This window comes from Centroberyx affinis, unplaced genomic scaffold (assembly GCF_046629955.1).
Source record: "Centroberyx affinis isolate AG114_WGS23_722 - 3 ecotype Tasmania unplaced genomic scaffold, CSIRO-AGI_Caff_v1 ptg001078l_1, whole genome shotgun sequence".
NCBI lineage: Eukaryota > Metazoa > Chordata > Actinopteri > Beryciformes > Berycidae > Centroberyx > Centroberyx affinis.
In genome coordinates this window covers 168,134-194,822 of record NW_027279625.1, presented here as the reverse complement: position 1 = coordinate 194,822, position 26,689 = coordinate 168,134, and the positions used below count along the sequence as shown (strand labels likewise).

Genomic DNA, 26,689 nt, shown 5'->3' with positions numbered 1-26,689 from the left:
AGAGTTTACAGAGAATGGTGTGATAAATAAAAAAACAGCCAGTGAGCCTCACTTCTGTGGCTGAACACAAATAAGAGCTCTTCACAACAGTGGGGTGCAGAAGGGCATCTCTGAACACACAACACGTTTAAGCGGATAGGCTACAGCAGCAGAGGACCACGCTGGGTTCCACTCCTGCTAAGAACAGGAAGATGAGGCTACAGTGGGAATGTGATCACCAAAACTGGATGATTAAAGATTGGAAAAACATTGTGTGGTCTGTCGAATCTTGATTTCTGCCGTGACATGCAGATGGTAGGTTCAGAATTTGGCATAAACAGCATGAATCCACGGATCCATCCTGCCTTGTGTCAACGGTGCAGGCTGGTGCTGGTGGTGTAATGGTGTGGGGAATGTTTTCTTGGCACACATTAGGCCACAATCCCTTCCAGCACCTTGTTGAGTCCATGCCGCAAAGAATTCAGGCTGTTCTTGAGGCAAAAGAGGGTTCTAACCTCTAGATAGGTGTACCTAAAGTGGTTGGTGGGTACATAATCAATACACTGTTTAAGGGTAAGGTCTTTTAAGAGGTTTATAACTTTGACAACTCTAGTTAAAAGTGTGCATTCTTAAGGTCTTTCCAGTGTACACTAACAACAACCAAAAACAAAGATGTCTGATTTTTGAATAAAACTCATTCATCCGCCATGGGCAAAAAGTCTATGATGGATTATCTTTCTTTTGCAATCAGTTCTCTAACTCTTATTTCCAAAATGTGTTGATAACATATCTTTACCTCACTGTGCACTTACTACATGGTTGACCTGTGCTCCAGTCACCAGCAAAGCAATAGAGGACTGTTTGTGTGTCTGCTGTTCCTTCTACAGCATACCCATCTTCACATTCATAGGATACTTCCGAATCTTCAGCAAACACTTCCTGATCTTCCAGATTAGTAATTACTGCATGGGGGATTTTGGGGGGTTCATCACATGCATAACTACTCTCTGTAAATAAGCATAAATCATATGTAAGGATAGGTAGAGGTGCCCAGATGGATGGCTACTTGGTAACATTGGTTATTCACTGAGAACTCAAAACTTTGCAGTTGACAGTAAACATTTGTCACACTGCCAGCCAGAGGGCGGAGTGTGGAACAAACATGGCTGCCACAGAAAAATGTTACAATTCTTTTCATCAATGCTGTTGTCATTCAAACGTAAACATGCAAACATTGTTATTAATCTGGTTATTTTTCCAGTTTACTAGAGCAACACATCTCACAGACTTACTCTCACAGATTGGAATTGATGTCCATGTTCCATTTTTACATTCAGCTGTGGCATCGTGGTCTGTAAATATATATCCATTGTCACACGTAATCCTAATTTTTTCTGTTTCCTCATACCAGCCATTAGGGTTTTCTGTGTATTTTGCATTGGAGATACTTGGCGGGAGGCAGGATTTTTCATCTGAGAAAAAAAAGAAAGAGAATAAAACCACATGTAAGGAATATAAATATTTTAATATTCTTTCATTATTCCTTCCAGCCCCAGGAAGATTGGACCTTCTCAGTTGCTCCTTGCGTGCTTTGAGGGATCCTTCTACGTTTTAGGAATCGACTCTAGAGAATTACCAGGGAATCGACTCTCGAAACTTAAAAGTTTGAGAGATGAGACTATAGTGCATAGTCTAGTCATTTTCCAAGAGGACTGTTTCTGTTGTTTAAAGGGTTAAAACTATAGACTGTACAAAATAAAACAGGAGGAAATAAAATAGCAGCTGCTACTTGATCCCATAGACTTCTAGCAATTGAGTTAAGCTAACCGCTCCCATACTTTCAAACTGCACACAGATGTGCGATGTGAACCAAACTTGTGACGTGGAGAAAGGGGTGGGACAAAAGCATAAATTCAGTTAACTTTATGCAAATTAGTGCGGTGTTCACCGTGTGAGAACCGATCCATTTGGCCGAAGAAGATAATGTTGATTACGCAATGCTTCCATTGGCTTTCACCAACTTGAGATTATGGCAATGACACAGGACGTTAGACCCTGTCCAGTTAGCCTTGGACGGGGAGGGGGGTGGAAGACGCTACGGCACACATCTTGCACACAGCCTTTATCCAATTTTAAATTAGATAGCATTGTCTGTTGGCTTGTTGATTTTTTAACAAATAGGCCACAAAGAGTTTGTGTGAACAGCTCACTGTCCAGTGAACTCATGTGTTCCACTGGATCCTCCCAGGGTTGTGTCTTGTCCGCTTATGTTTGTCCTCTACACAAATGACTGTCAGAGTAATCATAACTCTAGGCATGTGCTTAAATTTGCTGATGACTCTGTCATTGTGAGTCTCCTGCATGAGGATGAACTTAACCATGACCCAGTCATAGATGAGTTCATCAGCTGGTGCGATCAGTCCTTCCTACAACTTAAAATGTCCAAGACAAAGGAGATGTTTATTGACATTCGTAGGAATCCCCCATCCCCTCTGCCAACCATCATTAAAGGTGAGCCAGTGGAGGCAGTACAGCAGTACAAGTACTTGGGGACCGTCCTTGATGACAAATTCACTTTTAATGCCAATGTCACCTGTGTATGATATGTATTGTGTATTTTGATATGGACTGAGCCATGTAGGCTTATACATCAGGATTGATGTTTTGCCCAGGAAATGTGTGGGGGTTTTTCTGTTCTTGACATCTCTTGCTCTCTCCATGATGAGTAGATGAGTCACACCTGTGGGCCAACCGGGGAGTGGAGCGATTGGCGGGGAGCAACAGGGTGCAGAACGGTGGAAAGGACGCCAGCGGATCGGGCCGGAGGGAGACGTAGCTCTTGGAGCAGAGATTGGAACAACGCTCTCTAATCCGTCAGGAAAAGGGACGGTCGTTTCCTGGCTCCTTTGCGTGTGAGTAGCTTAATAGCCTGGCCAGCTAGCTCACTCACCGGTCTTTCTGTCTCCCTTCCAGTTTGGTCTGCCGAGCCATCGTCACGGAGTCTGGCGGCCCGGTCTCTTCCGCCGCTGCTCTTCCGCCACGGACCATCGCCACCGTCATCACCATCGCAAGGAACACAGCGTCCGGGAGATTGCCCGAAACTACGCCACCGGCGAAGCACCTACCACTCAGCCGTTGTCCCCAGAGGATTGGACCGGGGAGCGGGACGTGCACGCGATCGGGGCATACAAGGCTGGGACCAGACAGGCGCTGCGACAAAGACTGTCGGTGGTAGAGAGATAGTTTTATTGTTTTATGTCTCGGTCGGGTGGTGACCGACCGAGACTTCACGGACTTATTTTATTGTCTCCTTTTTTGTGTATGGTAGACTGGGGGTGCGGGTTATTGGTGGGGCCTCGCCCACGTGACATTTGGGCTAACGTGCTAAGGGTGGGGGCGGGGGTTTAATCTCATGCAGTGCTTCATATAGCCCGTTAGGCCTTAACTGTGTATTGTAGCTGAAGTTGTAATGAGTGGGGCTTGTTACGTGTGCCCTATGGAAAGGGGTGGAATAATTGAGTACATTGCATGAATTACGTAGCGTACCGGCTGTGTCACCGCCCTTAGGTGTGTGGGTTGTGCACTTCTTCCTCTTGTTTGTAGGCAAACAAGAGGAGCTTCCTCTCCTACCCTGGGCAGATAGGGCTAATGTCTTGCTGGGTCCCCTAAGGTCCCCCCCCCCAGCCTACCTATAATCTTTGGTTGTGTGTGAAAATTATAAATTGAATAAAGAAGACATTTTTGTGAAAGCTACCACTGAGTTGCGCTGTGCTGTGTATCTGGGAGTTGCGAGGTTTGGTGGGGCCTGATTGGTCGTCCCCCCAGTTGACACCAACACTGATTTTTATCTGTAAAAAGGCAAAGGCTGTTCTTCTTAAGGAAGCTGAGAAGTTTTAATGCTGAGTTCTTAAAATGTTTTATTCTTATATCGAATCAGTTTTTACCTTTGCAATGATCTGTTGGTTTGGCAACCTCAGCATGGCGAACAAATGTAGACTGGGGAGAATTTCTTGTCAGAAGATTATTGGCGTCAATCTGACCTTGGTCATCTTTATCAAGTCAGAGCCACTTAGAAGGCTAAGGCTATCTTACTGGACCCCCAGCATCCTCTGTATAGGGAGTTTCAGCTTCTTCCATCAGGGCGATCCAACAGATATACTACATCATTTGTTCCATCAGCCATTAGTTTTTTAAATGCGCTTTAGCTGATTACTTTCTTTTATTGCTTCTCACTTATTTAGATTTGTTTATTTTATTTGTCTATTTATTCTGTCTTGTCATGTCCTAATGGTATGACGACATTATCATTGCTGCTGTGGTGCTGTTTCTTGTGCCACGTGTGACTGTGATTGTATGGCTTTTATGGGACCACTGTTCTGCAAAACGAATTGCCCCTTGGGGACAATAAAGGCTTACTTACTTACCTACTTACTTGCTTGCTTGCTTACAGGGACCAACCAGGGTGCGTGAATCACACTGGGGAAAAATACGTTTTTTTTTCGTCTGTGGATTGGGTCAGGGATTTGCACGATATTTGTCATCACTCGCGGAGCTAATGGTAATATTCGGGAGACTCCCGGGTGCTTTCAGGAGAGGTGGGATGTCTACCTCCCTCCCTACCTATCGGGACGCTGACAGGAGAAATGCTGCCTGGAGGAAGGAGGCGGTGCTCCTGGCGGCTCTACACCTGCTATTTAGACGGGGTACATACACTCACCGGCCACTTCTTTAGGTACACCTTGCTAGTACTGAGTTGGACCCCCTTTTGCCTTCAGAGCTGCCTTAATTCTTTGTGGCATAGATTCAGCAAGGTGCTGGAAACATTCCTCAGAGATTTTTGTCCATATTGACATGATAGCACCACGCAGTTGCTGCAGATTTGTCAGCTGCACAGTTAGTTTGAAGTTTGATATTCACCGGTTGATGCGCCTTTTAACGTCAATAGCTCTGTGTTAGCATATCTTTTCTCAAATTAGGATTTTTTTTTATGGAGAGAAACACGGAGCCAATGTTTCACAGTGTTGATAAAGTCAGAATCACCTGCGGTTGTGATGCAGTGACAGCAGAAAGGCAAGCCCCCACTGTATTTACTGTGGAACCAGGTAACTGAAAGCTCCTTGATGTTTTCTTTAGACAACAGTAGCATGTTACTTAAGGCTGTGTCCCAAACATGATGATTAGGATGATTAGTTATGATTTCTGTACACTAAGAGTGATGACATCAGCAGAAGACACATTTTAAAGGCATGATTTTACATGGGTAACGAGAAAGTACTCTAACGCGTTACTTTTAATAAAGACTAACTTAGTAACATTACTAGTTACTATTTAGGGCAAGTAACGAAGTAAAGTAACTAGTTAGTTTCAAAAGTAACTTTCCCCAACACTGACCACCAGTAAGCGCAAATAAGATCTGAAATGGCTGGACAAGATTGGGATACATGGCTATGCATATATATAGCCTATATATTTTTTAAACCTAGCTTCCGTATTGATGTTCGCGCACCCTCTCTGGCAAAGAGAGTGGTCAATCTTCAATTTAGGGACGATAATCTTAGATGGTAATCGAGCCCAGATGGTACCAACACCTGCTGTCACGATCATAGTTGCCGCGAAATGCTCACAACAACCGTGTCACACTCTACGTCTCTTACATGCCTAGTATGGCAGCAACGTTAAGATTATTAAAAAAATGCGAGTACTTTGATTCCGTGTTGGTATCTTTTTCAAGGTTAAATTTTAATATTCTTTAAATGTAGATCCTGGACTGGTCTTTATGAGAATGTTGAATCCAAAATGTGCAGGGTAATCATTTAGAAAATACTTTTGCCATTTTTAAAAAGTGACCTAGTGACCAATCTTTAAAATTTGCCCTCAGTTGATATGTTTTCCCTATTTTCAGTACTTTCAGCATTTTCAGTGTCCTGGAACAACTTTTTATGTGCAAGTTGTTTTTTTTTTTTCGCTTTAGAGTTTCATGTAGTGAAAGATGGATGACATTGTTCTTTGACAGAATACAACAATTGTCATGATGACACTTGTCACTAAAAAAAAAAAAGGCCAGTCAGGATTCAAGGTTTTCCAGGACAGTAAAAGAAAAACAGATGAATGACAGAACAAATTAAATAAAAAGATGACACTATTAGAATGCAAAGGACATCTGCTGCCTTTCTTCCTATTCAAATAAACCAGAAGAGTTATTTTTGACTTACCTATACACTGTGGTTTATGTGACCATTTGCCATTTTGACATGTGCTTGTTGCCCACCAGCCCTCCACTGTTGGTTTACGTCCATTATCACAGGCATAAGTGAGGTTTGTTCCATGAGAATAGGTCACTTGCACAGGGACAAAAAAACCACCATCCAGTCTGGGTGCATTACAGGGCTCTGTCTCACTTTGTGCTGAAATAAAATGAGCAAGAGAATACTAAACTTGTTATTTTGGGAAATTAAAATAGTTATGTGTAATCACACAACAGAATTCAACGATCTTACCATTTACTGCCCCAGGAAACCAAATCAGAAGAACAAACCCAAGGCATCTGAAGCACATCTTGTCAGGTATTAAATCATCACACAGCAAAGCAGAGCTCATGGCCTACTTCAGATCAGGACCAGTTAATCATTGATGGCCTTTCCCAAAAAAGTTGAATGTGAAGTAAACACTCCAGTGTGTTATTGACATGCTGCTGCTCAGTAGGCAACACACAGATAAAATGCAATATGCAAATAGACACACACACACACACACACACACACACACACACAGAAAGAGAGAAGGGGAGAGAGAAGCACGTACTTTCAAAGTTCCAGCAATTTTCTTCTTTCCTCTTCTATGTATACTGAATTCAGTTTCAGTGGTACACGAGAAAACCCCTCACTACACACTGGTGCTTTGACAACGTGATCTTACAGAATTTAGTGAAACGAGAAAGTCTGAAACAAAGATTATGTGTTGTGGACACAAATTATGTGAAGATTACTTTCCTCTACATTGAGCGACAAAAACACAAATTGGATTCTATGGCAACACCACTAATTGGACACGCCATTTTCACCTTAAGGTTAGCTACCTGTTAAGTTTAGCCAAGTCAACAACTTTGGTTAAAGGAATGGCTCACACAAAAATGAAAATTCAGTCATTATCTACTCACCCCCATGCCAGTAGAAAATCGGGTAAAGTTTGTTAGTCCATACAACAGATCCCTGGAAGAAGTACATTGCAGCTTTCTCCAAAACAACTGAAGTTGCTGGAGACCTGTCTTCAGTCTTCAAAAAATAACGGAAAATAAAATGGCTTCATGCAGTTTTCACAGCCTACTCCAAGTCTCTTGAAGCCAAATGATCCCAAAGTGACTTGAAAAGACCGACATTTACACCATTATTTAGCAGAATTTTTTCTTGTAAATTTAATATCGGGTACAAAGTCCTTAAAGACATGTCACAACAATCAAGTAACAAACAAGCAAAGAAACTAAAAACAAAGCCAGGGGACTAAACATAAATTCACATTCATAGAAATGCATTGAATGACTTGCACATATTCATTGTCTTAATGGCCTTCTTGTTTTCAGAGGAAATAATTGTTTTAATGTATTGCTTGGCTTTATTATCAAAAGCAACAAATGAGGGTTTAGAATGATTAAATTTGGATTTGTGAATATGGTATTTTGCCAAAATAATAATTAGGTTTATATGATAAATTTCTCTGACTTTATTAATATTATATTTATTGATGCAAATTGCCAAACAATACATTTTCTAAGCGTAGAGTGAAATCAGAGTCAATATTATCAATAATAAACCTGCACTGTTTTAAACCAAATTTGTATTTAATCGTCAAATCGTCAAGTCAGCACCCATATTAATGTTTGATGTCATAATAATAATGAAAAATGCCATAAAATGTGCCATTTCAACTATAAACGCTGCATGTATTACACTGTGCAGAATACATAACAGAACAGAGACTAAAGTAGACATCAAACATTATTGTCACTTTAGTGCCGGTCCCAAGCTGTGTGGACAAACCACCTTCAACAGTCATGTTAATATGAACAGAAGTTGTCTTCACAGCTACTAAAACAAGTATTCACGCACCCTTTTATATGAGATTTCAACACAAAGGAGAATTCTAGGTCTTCATGTAAGTAGGCTATCAAAAATATTCTTCTCTCTACTCGAGTATTGTAAAGCAATCCACCATACACCCTAGAATCCCATAAAGGCTATCTGAAGTTCAAGACCCTAAATTGGAATAACAATGGCACTAGCAAACTAGTGGACAGACAGTTTCATAAACTACTGTAGGTTTTACATGCATTTCTACACAATTTTCCTTTTCCCTTGATAGAATACTTCACATACATCAGACTGAATGAATTTATCGTAAAGTGGATTACAAAAAGCACAAATCTCATCAGGTCATTGCATTCATATCTATTTTGGAAATGCTGCAGTGTCGACCTGAGATTTGTCACTGTTGGTTGGAGCTTTTGGGAACAAGTCTGCCATTTTCACCATTAGTTGTAATACTGAGAAGTCTTATATTGTGGCCTTAATGTGTAATGTAGCTCATGTACTATCCGGTACTACATGTGGCTCAGAGATCTTATGGGTTTTGCACCTGAATGTGTCTTTCAGATATTCCTATTCAAGTTAACTTGGGAAAGGCATTTTATACTCATGAACTGGACATATGGGCACTTTGGTCAAGTACATATTGTAGGCAGTTTTAGTTATGTTTGTGTTCCACAACCTAATGCTATTTACACAGTGAACGTTGGAAATGACATAATTAACTTTTTGGTTAACTGAGAAATAATTTGTTATTAGTATTTATTTTATGAAGGAGTTGAACTAGACTCTAGTTCAACTCCTTCATCCTCTAGTTACTAGAGGATGACCGAGTACAAACATCAACTGTGATGAAGTAGCTCTATTTTTGAACACAGACTGTGGAAACGCTTTAGATGATGAATTTTAGTTTTGTGACAGTTTCAACTGTTTCAACACACCTTCAAACTTGCAATATCCTGATGCAGAATGAAATATTAAAAATAATTAATATACAAAAATATTTAATTTGTTTTCTAGTTATCTCCCCTCTATCTATCTATCTATCTATCTATCTATCTATCTATCTATCTATCTATCTATCTATCTATCTGTCTGTCTGTCTGTGTCCACATTGATTTTTATTTTCATATTGGAGGACTGTTCCAGTCACGAGAAGCTGAAGATTTCTGTTTTTGTTGTAGACAAAATGGTGAAATTCCTATTGAAAATTATATTTAGGCCTGTCCATCGAATGTATAGCATATTTATGTCTGCTCTCTGTTGATCATATTTTCAGATCATTAACAGTCATTAACAGAGCCCGCACACCGTGCTTATTGCATAATAAATCACTCTGGTGCTACAAGCAAGATACGGTGTGCAGACTCTTTTCTATTTCTTTAGTTGTTCTCCTAAGCCAAGCACCTGTGACAAAAACCATCGGATGTGCGAGTGCCTCGACCTCTACAGATCATTAACAGTGACATTTCCATCTCTGGGTGTAAATATACAAACTGCATGAAAGAACAAACATTGCATTTTGTTTGTTTTCTCTCCCTTTTACATTATGTAAAGATCATTCAAATCAAAACAAAAAAGCAATATGATATGTGGTAAATAAAAAGATATATATTTCACACTGTGACAACATGGTCAGGACTTTTTCAGGTGGCTTTATTTCCAAACTGGTCCAGCTGGTTTTTGTTTTCAGTTGGTGGTGAGTGGACCCAAAGACAGCAGTTTCTAAACCTCCATGCTGCAGCCTTAGCACCCGCCCTGGATACAAGACAGTGGTTTTAGAGACAATTAACAATTATAATAAAATTGTTTTATTTTGAAAATCAAATTGATGCAAGCATTTGATTTTATAGTTATTAAGCTATTGTATCAAGAAAAAAAAATGTAATCCACAAAGCCATGACTTCAAGACTTCATCAAAAACAAAGATGCAACCAAAGGTAAATGATGGAGTCATGGCATTTTATAAAATAGCAGTTGATAAGAGACACTTCAAGAGGGAAGAGAACGTCAGTGTGAATACAGTTCTCTTACTTTGAAAAGTAGATTCAAGATCAACACTTACCCATGTAATGTAATACCGAGAACAACCTAAATGGAATCAGATGACAAAGTACAGCAGTGAATATTTGGAGCAGTTTACTGCACTGAGTTTTGTTACTGAGGCCTGACTCACTACATTTCTGCACAGCCTGCACTGTTTTTTTAAAAATGTTTTCATGTACTGAACCTAATTGGAGAGGGAAAGTATCCATTTACAAAACAGGAGACAGCATTTTGTATGTTTCGCTTTAATTTAGATGTTTCATCCTCAATTGTTAATAAGTAATTGCCAGTTGCCTACAATTGAAGATCTGTGCTGTTCCTAAATTCCCAACATGTTAGCTGTTCACTAACAGCTTAGGGTTTGGGATTCCTTCTTGTCTGATTTCTTCTCCTTCTTCATCCTGATTAAAAACCATCTACATACATGGTGCAGAAGCTTAGTGAATCAGCTAGTGGATGGTTAGCAGACATATGACTTGTTAACAGACTGTAAAGAGGCTGCATGGTCCTCATTCCATCCCATTTAGACTTGGTAACACTTTGTGAACCTATTCTGTTTCTGTTGTGTTGTGGTATGTGTTAAGTAAGGAGCTGAGTTATACTTACAGCCCTGAAAAGATATTCTTCTATTCCTGCAGTGAGCCACAGCAAAATAATTGCCATATTGGTCCTGTTGAAGACACTCCAAATACGCACTCTGTCCTTCCTTTACATACTGAACTTGAGGAAGTGTTTTTAACCCATAATACTGAGCAGTGTCCACAGTACAGAAAGCCTCTGCACCAAAGGAACAGAAAATAAGTTTGTTAAGCTGTTTTTCTTCAGGTAACCTGTTTGATCTTTGGGGTTAAAAAATAAATAGTCGTACTGACTTGCTCGTACCTTTGCAAGTGGGTCGTTCTGACCAAGAGCCATCGCTGTAACACATTACTTCTGCTGCACCCACTAGTTCATAATATTCATTGCATTTGTATTTCAAAGACATTCTTTCAGTTTCCACAGCGCCGTTTATAAGTTTGGGGATTTCTCCACATCTGTCAACTGAAATTAAATGAAAAATGGTTTTGCAATTGAAAGTCAGTTTCTGAAAACAAATACAAACATTTGAACTTGTCATAGTATTTATTTGTATCAATGGGCAATAGCACTAGCAGTTGTGAAGACACAATTTAATAAAATGAATTCCATGCAATCAGCCTGTTATTTTACCCAGCTCTTTATTGAGCCAAGCTGACTGCAGAGCAGATTTTGACCCTGGCTCTCCTCCAAACCACTCACTGAGTCTAAATACTGAATTGTTACAGATTTTTTCCCAAATACGTCTTGTCACACCCTGGAAAACAGTGAAAGATTCTAATTTGCTGTGGTATTGAATGACAGATGTGATGTAAAATGAGAAATACATGTTATGAATTACTTGTTGTGATTAGAGGTCCATTCACACTGGAATCTGAGCCAGAGCCAGTAGAAACTCCTGTAAGATACAGATCAGATGAAGGTAAGTATCGATACCTGAGTTAGTATCAAACTGCAAAGTTCTTCAATTTGCATTTCTTCCTGATAAGAACTGTCGATGTAATGATTTAAAGTTTTCCCCATGCTTTTTTTAATCAGAGATGAAATGGACTGTCCTTGCTAAAGGAATGAAAAATTTAACTCGCAGAGACCCTGAAATTCAGAATATTGTCCTTATCTACAACATTGATATCCAGTAAAGGTGAATAACCTACCTCCACCTCCACCTCTTCCACCCGCAGGTTGTGTCCCACTGCCGGCAGATGTACTACGTCCCCCACCAGCATTACCTGTTCCCCCCACTCCAGATGTACCAGCACCAGGTCCAGCACCTGGTCTGGTTCCTCCCTCTAGGGAAAAGATAGATAGAAAGACCTTACTATATCTTACCAGGAGTAAGCGATCACTGTGTAACATTACACCAATTTAACATATAGTTTACTAAAGCACAGCACATAAAGGAACTGTAATTATTAGAATCAAGTGTTGAAATCATTAGATTGCATGTTGATGGAAATTGGCTTTTAATTGTTTTTTAAACTCATATTTGCTGTAATGAATGGGTGAATACATGATTCAATTCACTCATATTGATCAGAAAAGAGATGCTCAGTCTTACCTGAGTTGGTCCTATCTGTTACAGGTGGCTTTAGTTCTGAAAGGAATGTATCACAATAATACAATAATCAATAATAATCAATAATAATCAATACACTTTTAAAGGGTAAGGGTTATTAGAGACTTTGACATTTAAGGTAGTAAGTGTGTATTTCCAGAAAGGTGTGTAGCTCAACCACAAGAGTTTCTTTCAAAAATGTTGTTCATCCATTCCTGAAAAAATAGCATGTATACCTAAAGTTTATCACTCAAAAGCTCTAAAATATAGAGTATCTGCTCTGTCAAAGTGTTATCAGGTGTTATCTCCTTACCTGCTGTCCTGTAAACAGAACCATTTGTTTAATTTGTAAGAGAAATTGCCCCATTTAAATGGTAGATATCTGATTTTTGAGCAAAACTAGTTCCTCCACCATGAGTGAAACATCTGTGGTGGATTATCTTTCTTTTGCAATCAGTTCTATAACTTTTAATCCTAAAAGTGTTGTTGACATATCTTCACCACATTGTGCACTTACTGCATGGTTGGCCTGCAGTCCAGTTACCAGCTACACAGTAGAGGACTGTTTGTGTGTCTGCTGTTCCTTCTACAGCATACCCATCTTCACATTCATAGGATACTTCCGCATCTTTAGCAAACAGGTCCTGGTATCCTTGGTGAATGATTACTGCATGGGGGATTTTGGGGGGTTCATCACATGCATAACTACTCTCTGTAAATAAGCATAAATCATATGTAAGGATAGGTAGAGGTGCCCAGATGGATGGCTACTTGGTAACATTGGTTATTCACTGAGAACTCAAAACTTTGCAGTTGACAGTAAACATTTGTCACACTGCCAGCCAGAGGGCGGGAGTGTGGAACAAACATGGCTGCCACAGAAAAATGTTACAATTCTTTTCATCAATGCTGTTGTCATTCAAACATTGTTATTAAGCTGGTTATTTTTCCAGTTTACTAGAGCAACACATCTCACAGACTTACTCTCACAGATTGGAATTGATGTCCATGTTCCATTTTTACATTCAGCTGTGGCATCATTGTTTTTGACTTCATATTCATTGTCACATGTAATCCTAATTTTCTCTGTTTCCTTATACCAGTCATTAGGGTTTTGGGTGTATTTTGCATTGGAGATACTTGGCGGGAGGCAGGATTTTTCATCTGAGAAACACAGAGATTAAAACCACAGTGTGACACATCTTGAACCACAATTTTCACAGACATATCACAACCTTTAATGTCCTTATGAACTCTTAGTTCATTTTATGAACTCTCTTTGACAATTAACATGTCTACAATCTTTGCATATATATTAAAAAATGTGTCTGTTGTCAGCAAGGACTGATTACTGCCACAGTTAAGATGCCACAGTACTGCCATCTTAACTTACTTACTTACTCATAACTTGCTCTTTAAAGGTTAATGAAGCATCTGGGCACCATAGAAGACATATTTGAAAGTTTGTTTTTAAGTTTGAAAGTTAGAGCAACGTTCTTGTTGATCTCTGTCGGCTTTTGGCTGAAAAACAAAGCTCCAAGGGAAATACTATGCAGTAAAATGTTTAAGTTATTTTGCAGCCCCTGCCGGTAGTTTGTGTATAGCAGTTTTAGGTAATTCATCACTTGCTGTCCACTTCCTGATGAAATCCCTCCTCTCAACCCAGAGGCGGACATACGGCGGACATAAAAGTTGGACTTGGGTGGGTCGTTGTCGGTGATGTGTGCCTCGGGGTGCACACAGACCAAGTGGACACGTTTAAGAGTTCCATCCTTGAAAATGGACGTGCAATTTAACTCACATCCTGGCAAGTTGAGACATTTCACATGAGATATTTCCCCATGCTTCTCTCATCAAAGACCTCACGGTGCCGGGCAACAGAATGGCGTTATACTCCTCACAGGACCCGACCTCAACAATAGTCTGCTGGTGCGTTAAAGCAATATTCCACTTTGTTTTAACATGGGGGTTATTCAGCACTTGACCGTCAAGAAAACCAGAATATAAACTACTCACCCAGATCAGATGCAAAATATGCTCACACTCCATTTTTACCAAGATACAATGCATTGTGGGTTTAGACACTTATTAGGGAAAGAGAATATATTTAAGTAATTGATTCCATGTCGGGATCTTTTTCAAGATAAAATTTAATATTTTTTAAATGTAGATCCTGGACATGGGTCTCTATGAGAATGTTGCATCCAAAATGTGTAGGGTCATCATTTAAAAAATAGTTTTGCCATTTTTAAAAATGCCTCTCCTCTTGACCAATCTTTGAAATTTGCCCTCAGCTGTTGATATGATATCCTTTCTCTGAATCTACCTACCTATTTTTTAGTACTTCTTGTGTGTCCTGGAATTACTTTTTATATGCAGTTTTTTTTTCCTCTTCACTTTAATGCTTCATATAGTGAAAGATAAATGATGCTGTTCTTTAGCAGAATACATTAAGTTTGGATCAAGCTTACTTGAAACATTTAAAAAAAAATATATGGCCACTAAGGATTCAAGGTTTTCCAGAACAGTGAAGAAAAATCGACAAAAAAAAAAAAAGATGACTCTTAGAATGGAAAGGACATCTGCTGCCTTTCTTCCTATTCAAATAAACCAAAAGAGATATTTGTGAAACACTTACCTATACACTGTGGTTTAGGTGACCATTTGCCATTTTGACATGTGCTTGTTGCCCACCAGCCCTCCACTGCTGGTTTACGTCCATTATCACAGGCATAAGTGAGGTTTGTTCCATGAGAATAGGTCACTTGCACAGGGACAAAAAAACCACCATCCAGTCTGGGTGCATTACAGGGCTCTGTCTCACTTTGCGCTGAAATAAAATGATAAGCAATAGAATATTAAACATGCTTTTTGGAAAATTAAAAAGGTTCTATTGAATCACATAACAGAATTCAACGATCTTACCATTTACTGCTCCAGGAAACCAAATCAGAAGAACAAACCCAAGGCATCTGAAGCACATCTTGTCAGGTATTAAAACATCACACGACAAAGCAGAGCTCATGGCCTACTTCAGATCAGGACCAGTTAATCATTGTTGAGGGCCTTTCGCAAAAAAGTTGAATGTGGAGTAAACACTCCAGTGTGTTATTGACATGCTGCTGCTCAGCAGGCAACACACAGATAAAATGTAATAGGCAAATAGACACACACACACACACACACACAGAAAGAGAGAAGGGGAGAGAGATTCATGTACTTTCAAAGTTACAGCAATTTTCTTCTTTCCTCTTTTATGTATACTCATAATTCAGTGCTTCATATTAGATAACACCTCACTATACAATGGTGCTTTGAGCACTTGATCAAATGACTTTACAAATTTAAGTAATTATTATCATTGCTAAATGAGGAAGAACAAATCTGAAATAATGTGTTTAAATGAGGTTCTTAGCAATCCGATGATGTTGTATTGCATCACAGGTCAAAGTTGTGTATGATGGTCTCTTCCCTGACCTCAGATGATACTCTACATTAGGTTTATACATTTGGTGCCTCATTAAGTATTTAATGTTTTAGGCTCAACACAGTTTTTGTATGTTTTAGGGTGATTGCCTACTTTGGGACACATTGAACTATAAACCTTGAACACATATGAGAGAGTTACTGATATTCCAGTAAACACTGCAGTGTTCATCCCATGTTTGTTAACTTGTTCGGGAAATGCCCGCGACAATGATTAACTTAATCAATTTGATTGCTTAGAGTCCACATATTTCAAAATGATTTCCTGCACTGATGGGATCAGAGGTCATGATTTTGAAATACCAAACTATGGTCAAGTCAAAGGACAGACTATAGACATTAAGATCAAATTCAATAAAAATATATAATTAAAAAACTAAAAATAAATATTAGCAGTTCCATACTGGTGATTACTTCTTTGATATACTGTAGTCTACGTCTTGAAGGTCAAACTGTCTGTCTCTGATTGCCATCTGCTGGATCCTTATATGCTCAGCATTGTTTTATTCAGTCCTGTTCACAGATTACTGGACATTTCAGTGCAGCACATCTACCAGCTCTCTGGCCTTGCTATCACGAGTACATCTGAAGGAGAGAAGCCACATACAGTAAAGATCTGTCATGAGATTTTACTTCCACAAATTCTCTAAAGTCTTGTCACAGAAGTCACCTCTAAAAGCAGCCTTATCCTCTCAGAATTGTAAATAGTGCACTATCTGAGTGTAAATATGACACTATCTTGGCCTTCCACACTGATGGTTGTTAGGACAGATAGGCTCTATGTTTTGCATGTTTCTCCTCATCTCTCATCCGCAAGGGACGTCCTTTGCTGTACAGATGGGCTGCATATCAATACACACAAGATTTACAACGTTTTATTCTCTCCTACTCATGTGTACTGACATGAATGCAAATGGTCGGGGAGAACAATGTGAAGAAATCTTCTTATCCACCTCTGCACTTGTGTAAGACATGTGCATGAAAGGTATAGCTACAAGTTTTTCAGGACCCAAATCGAATCTAAAAATCACATCTGTTGAGGTTGCTGATGAAAATAATTGTTCTCCTTGTATTCCTCCATGAAATGTCACTGGCAGGAAATGATGCTGGAAAACTAAAGATACTGTATGTAATTATTTTGCATGAGTTTACACTGTATAAAGCACATTATTGTTAGGGTTAGGTGTGGTGAGGACCCAAATGCAGACAGGCAAGCAGGGATTAACGAAAGTAGGGACTTTAATCAAGAACTAAGGCAGAAGTACAAAACCAAAAACCAAAAACACAGCAGGCTGGCAAAAAGGCAAACAGGCAAACAAAGAATACAAAAACCCAACCTGACTGGCAACAAAGCAAGAAGTCCAAAAACTGGTGACAAGCGGGAACAGGAATGGAACAGGTAACAGGACAAGAAGCAAAACAGAACGGGTAGGCAAAACAGGTAGCAAAAACAGAACAGGGAGCAAAACTGACGAACTGACAAAGAGTGGATAGTGAACCGGGGTAGATATACTGTGGGGATGGGTGATTAGTGATGAGGTACAGGTGTGTGGGAGCAGGAGGAGGGAACAGGTGAAGAGAGATAGACCAGGAGGCGGAGACACAAGGCAGACAGGAAACACAGAAACAAGGAAAACACAAAGGCAAGACATGACAGAACCGTGACAATTATACAACAGTTAGTTCTGGTCAAGTAATTTGATTGGACAAGAGGCATTCCATAAGTGCTGATATACAGTGTAACAGCACTGGGACGTTTTACTGTATGTACCACTCCACTTCACAGGTGCGCTCACACGTAGAGTTTTTTTGTGTGGAAAGAGTTTTTTGTGTTTTTTTGTGTTCTTGTGAGGAGAAATAAAAAGTGGATCACAGCAACGTCATCTGACGTTAGCTGTAGCTGGCTAGCTAACCAGCTGGTTAGCACTTCTAGCAGACAATACAGTGTTGTGCAACAAACAAAACTCTAACTTCATTCGCACCTAGTAGAGCCAGCGCAAATGGACACATTTGACCTAACTAAGAACGGTCGGCAGCAGAGGAAGATTGAGAAGAAAGTAAGATGAAATCGTCTGTGCTAAGCTCAAAGTAGCTAACATTAGCTAGCCTGCAGCCGGGAACTGTTTTTGTTGGCGGAGACGAATAAAAGACAAAAATCATCTGTTGTCTCAAATTACCATTACTTGATGAATAGCTTTGTGTTTACAACTGTTTATAAAAGCAATATCACACTCGAGGTCATGCTGTTGTGCTGTATATCAGCACGGCTGTGATTATCTTCGGGACTCGGCCGAATCACAGGCAGCGGAATCACAGCCGTGCTGATATTCAGTACAACAGCACTCCCTCTTGTGTGATATTGCTTAATCATTTCATGTATAACAAGGTATAACAAGATTAGTAGTTTCTGTGTATCAGAAAGCCTAGAATTAAGTTATTTTGATTGCTGCGATATTGTCGTCTTACACACTTAGGCTAACTTATTCTGTCTCATTGCCATGTCCATGTCCTTTGAAGATAAGTGAAGTGTGACAAGCCTAGCAGGTTTTTTTTCTGATTCCTTTGATAAAGAAAAGGTACGGGAAGAGAGAGAACGTGTATGTGTGATATGTGACATTAGTATCTTGTGGGGTCCAAATATTCCTACAAGAGCTGAATAGAAAATCTGGAAAAGTGGTCACTTTTGGCAGATGGTTTTCTAGGCCTCATTAGAAATGTCTAGCTTGGGGTTAGAGTAATGGTAAGCATTACAGTTAGGTTAAGGGGAGGCAAAGGGTTAATTTAGCATGTAATAATGAGGTTTAAGTCTGACTAGGGGTTAGGAAATGATTACCCATTTTGTTACTAAAAAGAACTGTTTAGAAAAATTACATATAATCTTTGTAGTAGTTTTTGGGAGACTGACCTGTTAGTCAACTGAACTTTTCAGTAATATAAAGTTGTTATAGCTGATGTAGCCAAGTTAATTTTTTTCAGGTGAGCAACCATTACATAGATTCATCTGCTGTCTGCTTTTGTAGCTATACTCCCAGCTCTCCCTTCGCCTACAACATTCACTTCTCATGGAAACAGGGAGCGTAGTCCCTGGTAGTTCAAAACAGTGTGTTATTTTTAAGGATTTTGTAAAAATGTTACCATTCTCCTTCACAAGACTGCCAGACTTGGCAGCATATCATTCAAGATTACTTACCATTTAGCTTTAAACCTGCTACAAGTCCTCATTTTCTCACTTCTGAGATAATGCTAGTCGCCTACTATCACTCAACAAAGTGCATGCTAAAGTGTTAGCAAGGAGCGCTGGAGTGAATGATCTACCAGGGAGACTTGGATGATTTTAGTGTCTTTTCTCATCGCTTACTGGGTAAGCTGACAAATGGCCCAATCTCCCCAAAACTTGGTGAACCATACTGTTGTTTTGACAATTGTTTTGATTTGTTGGAATTCAGAGCAATCAACCCACCAGGTGCTACACTACTGTTTTTTGTTTTTTGTTTTTTTAAAGTAGAAGTAACATTTAGAGATTAAAGTGGTTCTTCAAATAGTGATGGTTCAATGAAGACTTTATACAGTGGGTAGTTTCAGCCAAACTGTCAACCTGGCAACCATTGTATCTTTACTGTGATTATGGCTATTGTGATACTGTTGATACTCAGCTGCACCTCACCAGCATACTGATAGTAAAGTAAACTGACTGATAGTAAGCTGACAGTAAAGAACACCTTGTTGGGAATTATTGCTATAGTGTCATTAGTTTGCTGAAACCATACATACTAAATCTACATTCCATATGAAATATACACAGCCATCCAAAATACTTATATGGGTATTGGTCTTTAAGAAAGGCTTTATCATGAGGTTGCACTATTAAATATGAATTGGAATTAACTGGAGAAAATTTGATCCTGCATGTCTGAGTTGTTCCCTTTTGCTCCCAATGCATGCTGGATGAGAGGGAATTCAGAAAGACGTTGCACCCTAAACAGTTTTACTACCCTCACTGATTAATGACCTAGAAAAATATTCCTTCACAATCGTATGTGCTTGGTTGTTCTGAAGTGTTTGCCCTACAAATTAATTGAAAAGGATTTACATAACATACACACACAGACACACACTCAAATATTCTCTTTCTCTCACACAAACATCCTCTCAGTTTTTCCCCTATTTGATAAGTCATTCTCTTTAGGGAGAGCTGTGAAGGGATAAGAGGAAAAGCGTAGCTATGCTCTTTGATGCTCTCTCCCTCACATGCATCGGTGGCTGTTCATTTTAGGGTGAAAAAATGCAAACTACTTAGCAGTTATTCAAAACAGGAACGACTGACAGCAAGTGACGGGAAGTGTTTTTTAAAAACTGCTCTGATATGGCTGTACTTTACACTCTGATCTGCTTGTACCGTTTCCTTGACACCCTTTCATCTTTCACCCCAATGAATGAATGAACTTCCCTGTTAAAGTAACAACACTACAGAAGGATAACTTCCATAGAATGAAGCAACACTGGAATAGCACCATGGAAAAGAGGCAGGGAACACACTGGAGCGGAGGCTCGCATCAAATTAAAAACCTGGTCTCATCTCTCACAAGCTGTCTTACCTCTTCAGATAAAGGTCCCTTGAGTGCAAGTAATCCGTCAACACCCACATATGCACTCACATGTACACCTGTGCTTGTGCAAACAAACACCCACACAACCAATGATACAAATACACACACAGTTGTGTTTCAAACCACCCAAATCCCCCAATTTGACTCTGACTTTTAAATATGCAAATGCATCTGTGGGACTGTTCTGCTAGGAAGCAGGCTGCCTAACAAACATCAAGGGCCACCAGCTCTGGAGGCATCCTGGTGGTTCCATTGGCTAAGCCGCATACCATGTACTTGTGATGTCCTGGGTTTGAATCTGGACTGGGACCTTTGTTGCATGTCATTCCCTCTCTCTCCCAACCTTTCCTGTCTCTCTCTACTGTCGGATTCACCTGGCAGAAAGAGGAGAGACTCCACACACCAGGAGTCTCTCTTTGGAAGACATGCTCCCATTTTGCAAATACAGTATTACTACTGGCTGAGCATGCTGAGCAAGCCAAGCCAAGTCATCTCTAATAATAATCTATATTTCAGGTTGTGATTTTCAGCATCTGCAGTGGATGCAGTTATAGCTGCCTTGTTATTGAGGTGTCCTTGTCATTATTTAGTTGAAGTTTAAATGTACTGAAGGCCGATACAGCGAGTGGCATTGCCAGGATTGCTCAACCTTATGTGGCGATTTGAGCTGCAGGGCAGCAAGCCTCTCTCACTGGACATTATCAACCTCAGACGGAGACCAATACTATCCATGGAGATGAACATTGGACCCACAGGACATACTGAATCACTGCCAAGGATGACTTTAGAAACTGACACAGGGTCACAGGGTCGGGTGTTAAACCAAACTCCTCACAGATATCCTGGCTGATAAGAGACCCTGGAAGTCTGGATGCAATTTGTCCTTCTCTCTGTAAGAGACCCAGAGTCTCCAGAGGCTCACCTCTGTATTGATTTCTCCTTCCACTATCTACTTTACCAAAAGCAATTTGTTGCAATCTCATCCTGCCCTTGTTGATTGATGAGGGAGCTCACTTGCCAATTCCATCTTCCTTCGCCCTTGATTTTCCTCTATCACCTGATGATGCCTTATACAATCTTTCCATTCCCATTCAGTGGATTGAAAATGAGCGAGCTGATGGAGGATATATTGCAGACAATGTGTTGTGCTTGTATGGGGATTGGGGAATGAAGGCCTTGCTCACATAATGATTTAATTTGTCTTGTTTATCAGCAAGTAACACTGAGGAAAACATGCTAGAATCATGATATAAAATATTTTAGTTTGTACCATTGTATAAAATCACTCTGATGTGAAATGGCAATGTATTAATTACAAAACAAATGTATGACATGGCAGCCCACTAGGGCATAAATCACTTCCAGACTCCTCATCTTTGATCTTTCTGCTTTTTCTATTCAGCCATAAGCCCTGGAAGTAACTAGTTACTGTCTCTTCCACAGCATGGGCTTAGCAGTGGTGATAAGGTGGCCATCACTCTTCTACAGCCTGTCACCTAATATTGCTGGAAAATAATTACTGTGGTTTAAACACATACAACCAAGATAAGCCACTGTGCATTTGCTATAAAATTCCTATAGTCAGCCTAAATTTGCAATTTGTCAAAGTCTCTGGGAAGATTGCGTGATACTTATATACTTATATATTTTCTATCACAGCAAAAAGTTTCCACATCAAAAGTCCATCCTGATCTCAGAGCAGATAGCTGTCAACCAAACTTTATTGAAAAGTTGAGATAGTGGATTTTTCTGCCCTTTGAAAAGTTCTATCTACTATTTTTGCCATTAATATCTGGGCTGTGGAATGGGAATATCAAGGTTCCTCTCTCTGAACCACTGCTGTGGGCAGTGAGGTTCCTGAGATTAATATTTATTCTTATAAGACTTATCGTATCATTTCTCAGCCACATTCCCTCCCTTCTCACCCTGGGTTCTGTTAACATGCACAGAAACAAACACACGCATAAAGACAGTCACACACACACACACACACACACACACACAGACAGTCACACAATCTTTCATGCGTGTGTTTATGCTTCTGGCCGTGTGACTCGACTGTTCTAATAAGAGCTGTATCTGACACCACCAGCTATACGTGGCTGCCTGGCAGTGCGGAGCAGCAGATGGAGGGAAGGGGTGGCAGGGTGGAAGGCAGTTGGAGTGAATCCCCATGCCTCTGTTTGGAGCCTGGGAAGCAAGGGGCCATGGGAACAGCCTGCCCCCCTCTGGAGAGCATGGATGCTGATCACAGCCCACAACAAAGGCTTCCCACAGATTTAAGTATATCTGTGAAGTTGCCAACGCTATAGTCTTGTAGTAATAGTCCAGCTATACTACTGTCCATTTGTGGAAGGACAAGTCACTGGGATGGGATGAGCACGATGTCTTGAAATGCAAATATGTGCACAAAAAGTGAGAGAAATATGCTTCCCCACCATGAAAGGATTACATGGAGGAGACAGCTGTAGTTTGACACTGTAATAAAGCGGTGGAACATAAGGGTGATGGATGGGCGTATGCACTAGCTTTCAACTCTAGCGACCTGAGTTAAATCATTCCCAACTCATGCCAAGAAGTTGCCACTACACTGTGAGTGAAGGTTTTAGCTAGTTTTTCTTATGTAACCATGACCAAAGTTTACCCTAACAGCCAAACTGTTTTAGTTGACTAACCTTAACCAGTTGCCTAAAGCTAATCCTAATTTAGGTTACACAAGAAACTGTTTGGTCTTTAGTCAGATTTACTGTAAATACGAGCTGCCAACTGGGCAAAACTGTTCACATCAGCCTCCTATAATAACAAGTAGGATATGTGGGATTTTTTGTAGGCATCAATATCTCCCACTTCGCGTCACAATTTGCTAAAGTGTGTCAGCACAGGCGGCAAACACTGCAGCAAATCCACCGATGTCAGCAGCCCAAGATAATAAATATATTCAGTTATACAATCAACTCTGCTTATGAAAAGTAAGTAATGCCTGCTTCAGTTCGTTTGCAGTTGATTTAAATTCAGAAATGAAAATATTCCATTGAGTTAAACACGCCCCCCACACGTGTGGGGCGTCCTGGTGGCTTAGTTGGCTTTGAATATGATTTGTTTGAATTTATATATTTTCCTATCAGTGCACCAATTTCCATACACACTGCACACAACAGCTCAGTAGCTGCACAGTGTTACATAAAGAGATGGAGCTAAAGAAGCTTGCTTTGACTTTGGGTGTTTCCCATGTGGTGCAGGAACCATTTCAGAGCTGGATGTACATTTTACCTGCTAGACACACAGACAGACTAGGGTGATAACAGTTTTCCAGTTGCAATTTGTTTTGATTTTGATATCAATTTTGTATTCCATTTTAACTTTTCAGTTTCAGTTAGTGTGAGATTCATTGGCTGTAGTTTAGGTTTAGTGGAGAAATGTTTCCTTTTAATTTGATTGGATTCAGCCCCATGGGACTGAAAACCAATCAGCTGCCCTAAGTGTCATTTTATTGCTCTTAGAAAAGGGCAATCCTCTGGTGGCCAATTATGAGGCGGTGCACTAACCTTTTGCGGGTCGCAGCACATAGATTTCCCCATTGCTTCTCTTGATACAGGAATGCAGAGCCGTAACATTCATGCCTTTCCTCCCACCAAGCTTCATTAATTTGAATCATAGAGCAACTCGCCGTCCTTTAAAAAACTGTGTTTAGGAACTTGGAGAGAGCATGAGTATTTCAATCGCTTTATAAAATCACTAGGAACCATTAGAATCAGGCACTAGCGCAAGCCACTGTTTCTTGTTATTTTCCCAGAAGGGCATCTACATCCGCATTTGGTGCTAAGAGACTAATATTTTCAGCAGCAGTTGTTGAACTGTGCATGTCTGAAATGTCTGTGGTAGTAAGATGATTTTTTTCTATGGTGATTTTGAGGTAAATGGGGAAAAAAATCATGCACTATGTTCATATGCAATCTAACTTGTTTTCCTCTAATAAACATATTTATTTAGCCACTGGTTTGCCTTGTGTTCTGTGGATATTAACTAGGCCAGCGCTGGTGAGAGTAAGGGCTGGAATGGGAGAGACTGAGATTGTTTTCATTGAATGGGATGCAGCTAAAGCCAAGTCCTCACATTGTTTCAACTAGCCAAAATGTAGTCTAGTATATTTTCCTTTCAAAGTTGCTGCTGCTGAGTATTGTGTTGTGTTAGTGATCTGTCTGAGGTGTATTGTCTGTCTGTCAGGCTGACAGTCAAGGGGTATCCTTTTTTTTCTCGTTGTAAGAGGGATTAATCATTGATGCAACATTGTAGTAGTGAGCTATTATTGGTGACTTGAGTTCATTTTTCATTTTTATGCTTTCACGTGCCAAGACACGCACAGCTGCCAAGCATGTAACCAGCGCTAAACTAGTTTTCACATGTTTTCAATTCTGTTTGAAGTGTTTGCAGAACAGCAATGCATAAAAAAACAGATTATAAATACTGTAGGCCAGAAGTGGGAAATGTTGCTGCTTAAGACATAATAAAGAAAAATACACTTTGTTGAATTTTAGAAATTCCAAGCTAAACAAAACATTTTAAAGTCTAAATGCCACATTTAGGTGTTCATCAGAAGCAAAAGGAGGCAAAAGAAAGAAGAAAATGATCGGTCCTTTTCCCATGTGAACTTGCTGTGTGGCTTAGTGTGCACCTCCTGCCCCTGCACCAGGCTGACAATGGCTCTTAACTCATAGCCATTGTAGTGTAAGGTTATGCAAATGTTTTTAATACAGCTTATCTAGAGCAGGAACAGGGAAAAAGCAATAAAAGGCAAATTCCTGGTGCACAGTGAGTCAGTGTGTCCACTCCACCCCAGACTAAATCAGTACTTCTCCAGTTTCAGCCTGTTTTATCCAGCCTGTTTTATCCCGCCTGTATTCCAGACAAGCTCATGAGTTGACCACAGTGTGAAACACGTCCGGCCTGCTTGTCCCTTCCAACAATTTCAAGTGGGGGTGTTGTTGCCTTGCATTATGCTAAATAGTTGAACAATACTTGCACTGTGTGTAATGAGGATCCCACTGAGAAATGATGAGGCCTGACAGGGCTGCAGCTTGTAGCTCTTGCTTAGCTTGTATTTTGTATTAAGTCACAAGATAAATGCACTAAAGGACAGTAGCCAAACAAGTTCAATGTGATCTATATAGGCCAGGGTCTATTTTTATGTGTTTCTAGAAATAAGACCAAGTCACCTAGCACCAGCATTTGACTCATCCCTGCATGTTATCCATGTAACCCCCCAAAATGTACAGACGAGCAGAGTACAGACCGCTTGGTAATATAAATAACTTACTGACATAAATGTCTGGATACTGTGTGTTGATGCCGAGGCTGTGTTCCCACCCGGTGACTCCGTCTTGCAAACAAAACGAAGAAACAGCCAGAAACAAAGGGCTGTAGCAGAAGAAAGGCCTTACAGACACTGACACAACTGAGCTGGAGAAGGTCAAACCACTAGATGGGTGGCAGCTCGTAAGGAAGACAGTCTTTTTTTTGCCCAGATTCTGTTGTCTTCACCATAAAAGCCCCTTGCCATTGTGGGAAACTACATTGCTTGACTTGCTTGACTGCACAACCACCCTGCTCTTACCACCTGGCTATGTATGAGCAGTATGAGATATTGGAGATATCGGAGCCCACATCACACTAATAATTATCCTAGGATAAGGATGTGAACGGTTTTCCCAGTCAGCAGTTCATCTTTACGGTAAATCCGACATGACTTGAATGCTGCACGAGTCTTAAAGGATGACAAGGCCTATATCCTGTAAGCACCAGTGGTGACTTGATGGATTAGCATAGAAATGTTAATCTTATATCAAGGCATTGCCAGTAATAGGAAACGTCTATATGATCAATTGAGATAATTATGTTATTCAATACTGATTATCAGCACTGAGAGCTTCATGATAGTGTTGTCTTTCCTTTGAACATGCTCTGTGCAGACAGTGAGCACGGTGCAATGCCAAGCCATGGGATCAGAGAATGGACAGGCTACAAAAAAAAAATTATTAAAAATGTATCTTCTCTACAGCTGGTACGGATTGTATAATGAACTTGAATTATGAAGCTGCTTTCCCTGCTCATAATAATATTATGCTGTTTAGTTTCAGACCATGCCCATTTTTTTCTTAATTGTCCTTTTACCCTTTTCATTATGCTTCCTGTTTCCCTTTTAATGTTTTTTTGTCACTGTGCCAGTGCACTCTGCACCTCTTCCTGTTCCCCTGAAGAAGCTCAACCCCCTCATGTTGTTGTGAGTCTTCATTCTTGAGTGACTGTCCAGGTTAAATAAAGCAGAAATAAAATAAAACAATTTATACAAAAATAAATAAATAAAA

The 26,689-nt window shown here is 40.0% G+C and overlaps 2 protein-coding genes across 2 annotated transcripts; both read right to left on the bottom strand.

The window, feature by feature from the left end:
- Positions 1-771: 771 nt before the first annotated feature.
- Positions 772-6,534, bottom strand: LOC139647349 (complement factor H-related protein 1-like). Its single transcript, XM_071523226.1, has 4 exons — positions 6,477-6,534; positions 6,192-6,383; positions 1,272-1,451; positions 772-986 (listed from the first exon to the last, which is right to left on the bottom strand). The coding sequence occupies exons 1-4, from the start codon at positions 6,532-6,534 to the stop codon at positions 772-774; spliced, it is 645 nt and encodes a 214-aa protein (XP_071379327.1).
- A 3,172-nt stretch (positions 6,535-9,706) lies between these two features.
- LOC139647348 (complement factor H-related protein 1-like) lies at positions 9,707-15,314 on the bottom strand. The gene is made up of 10 exons (XM_071523225.1): positions 15,160-15,314; positions 14,873-15,064; positions 13,219-13,398; positions 12,752-12,946; positions 12,238-12,273; positions 11,834-11,968; positions 10,986-11,144; positions 10,710-10,880; positions 10,123-10,148; positions 9,707-9,815 (listed from the first exon to the last, which is right to left on the bottom strand). Exons 1-10 carry the CDS (start codon positions 15,257-15,259, stop codon positions 9,804-9,806), a joined length of 1,206 nt encoding a protein of 401 aa, XP_071379326.1. The 5' UTR covers positions 15,260-15,314; the 3' UTR covers positions 9,707-9,803.
- Between the last annotated feature and the right edge of the window lie 11,375 nt (positions 15,315-26,689).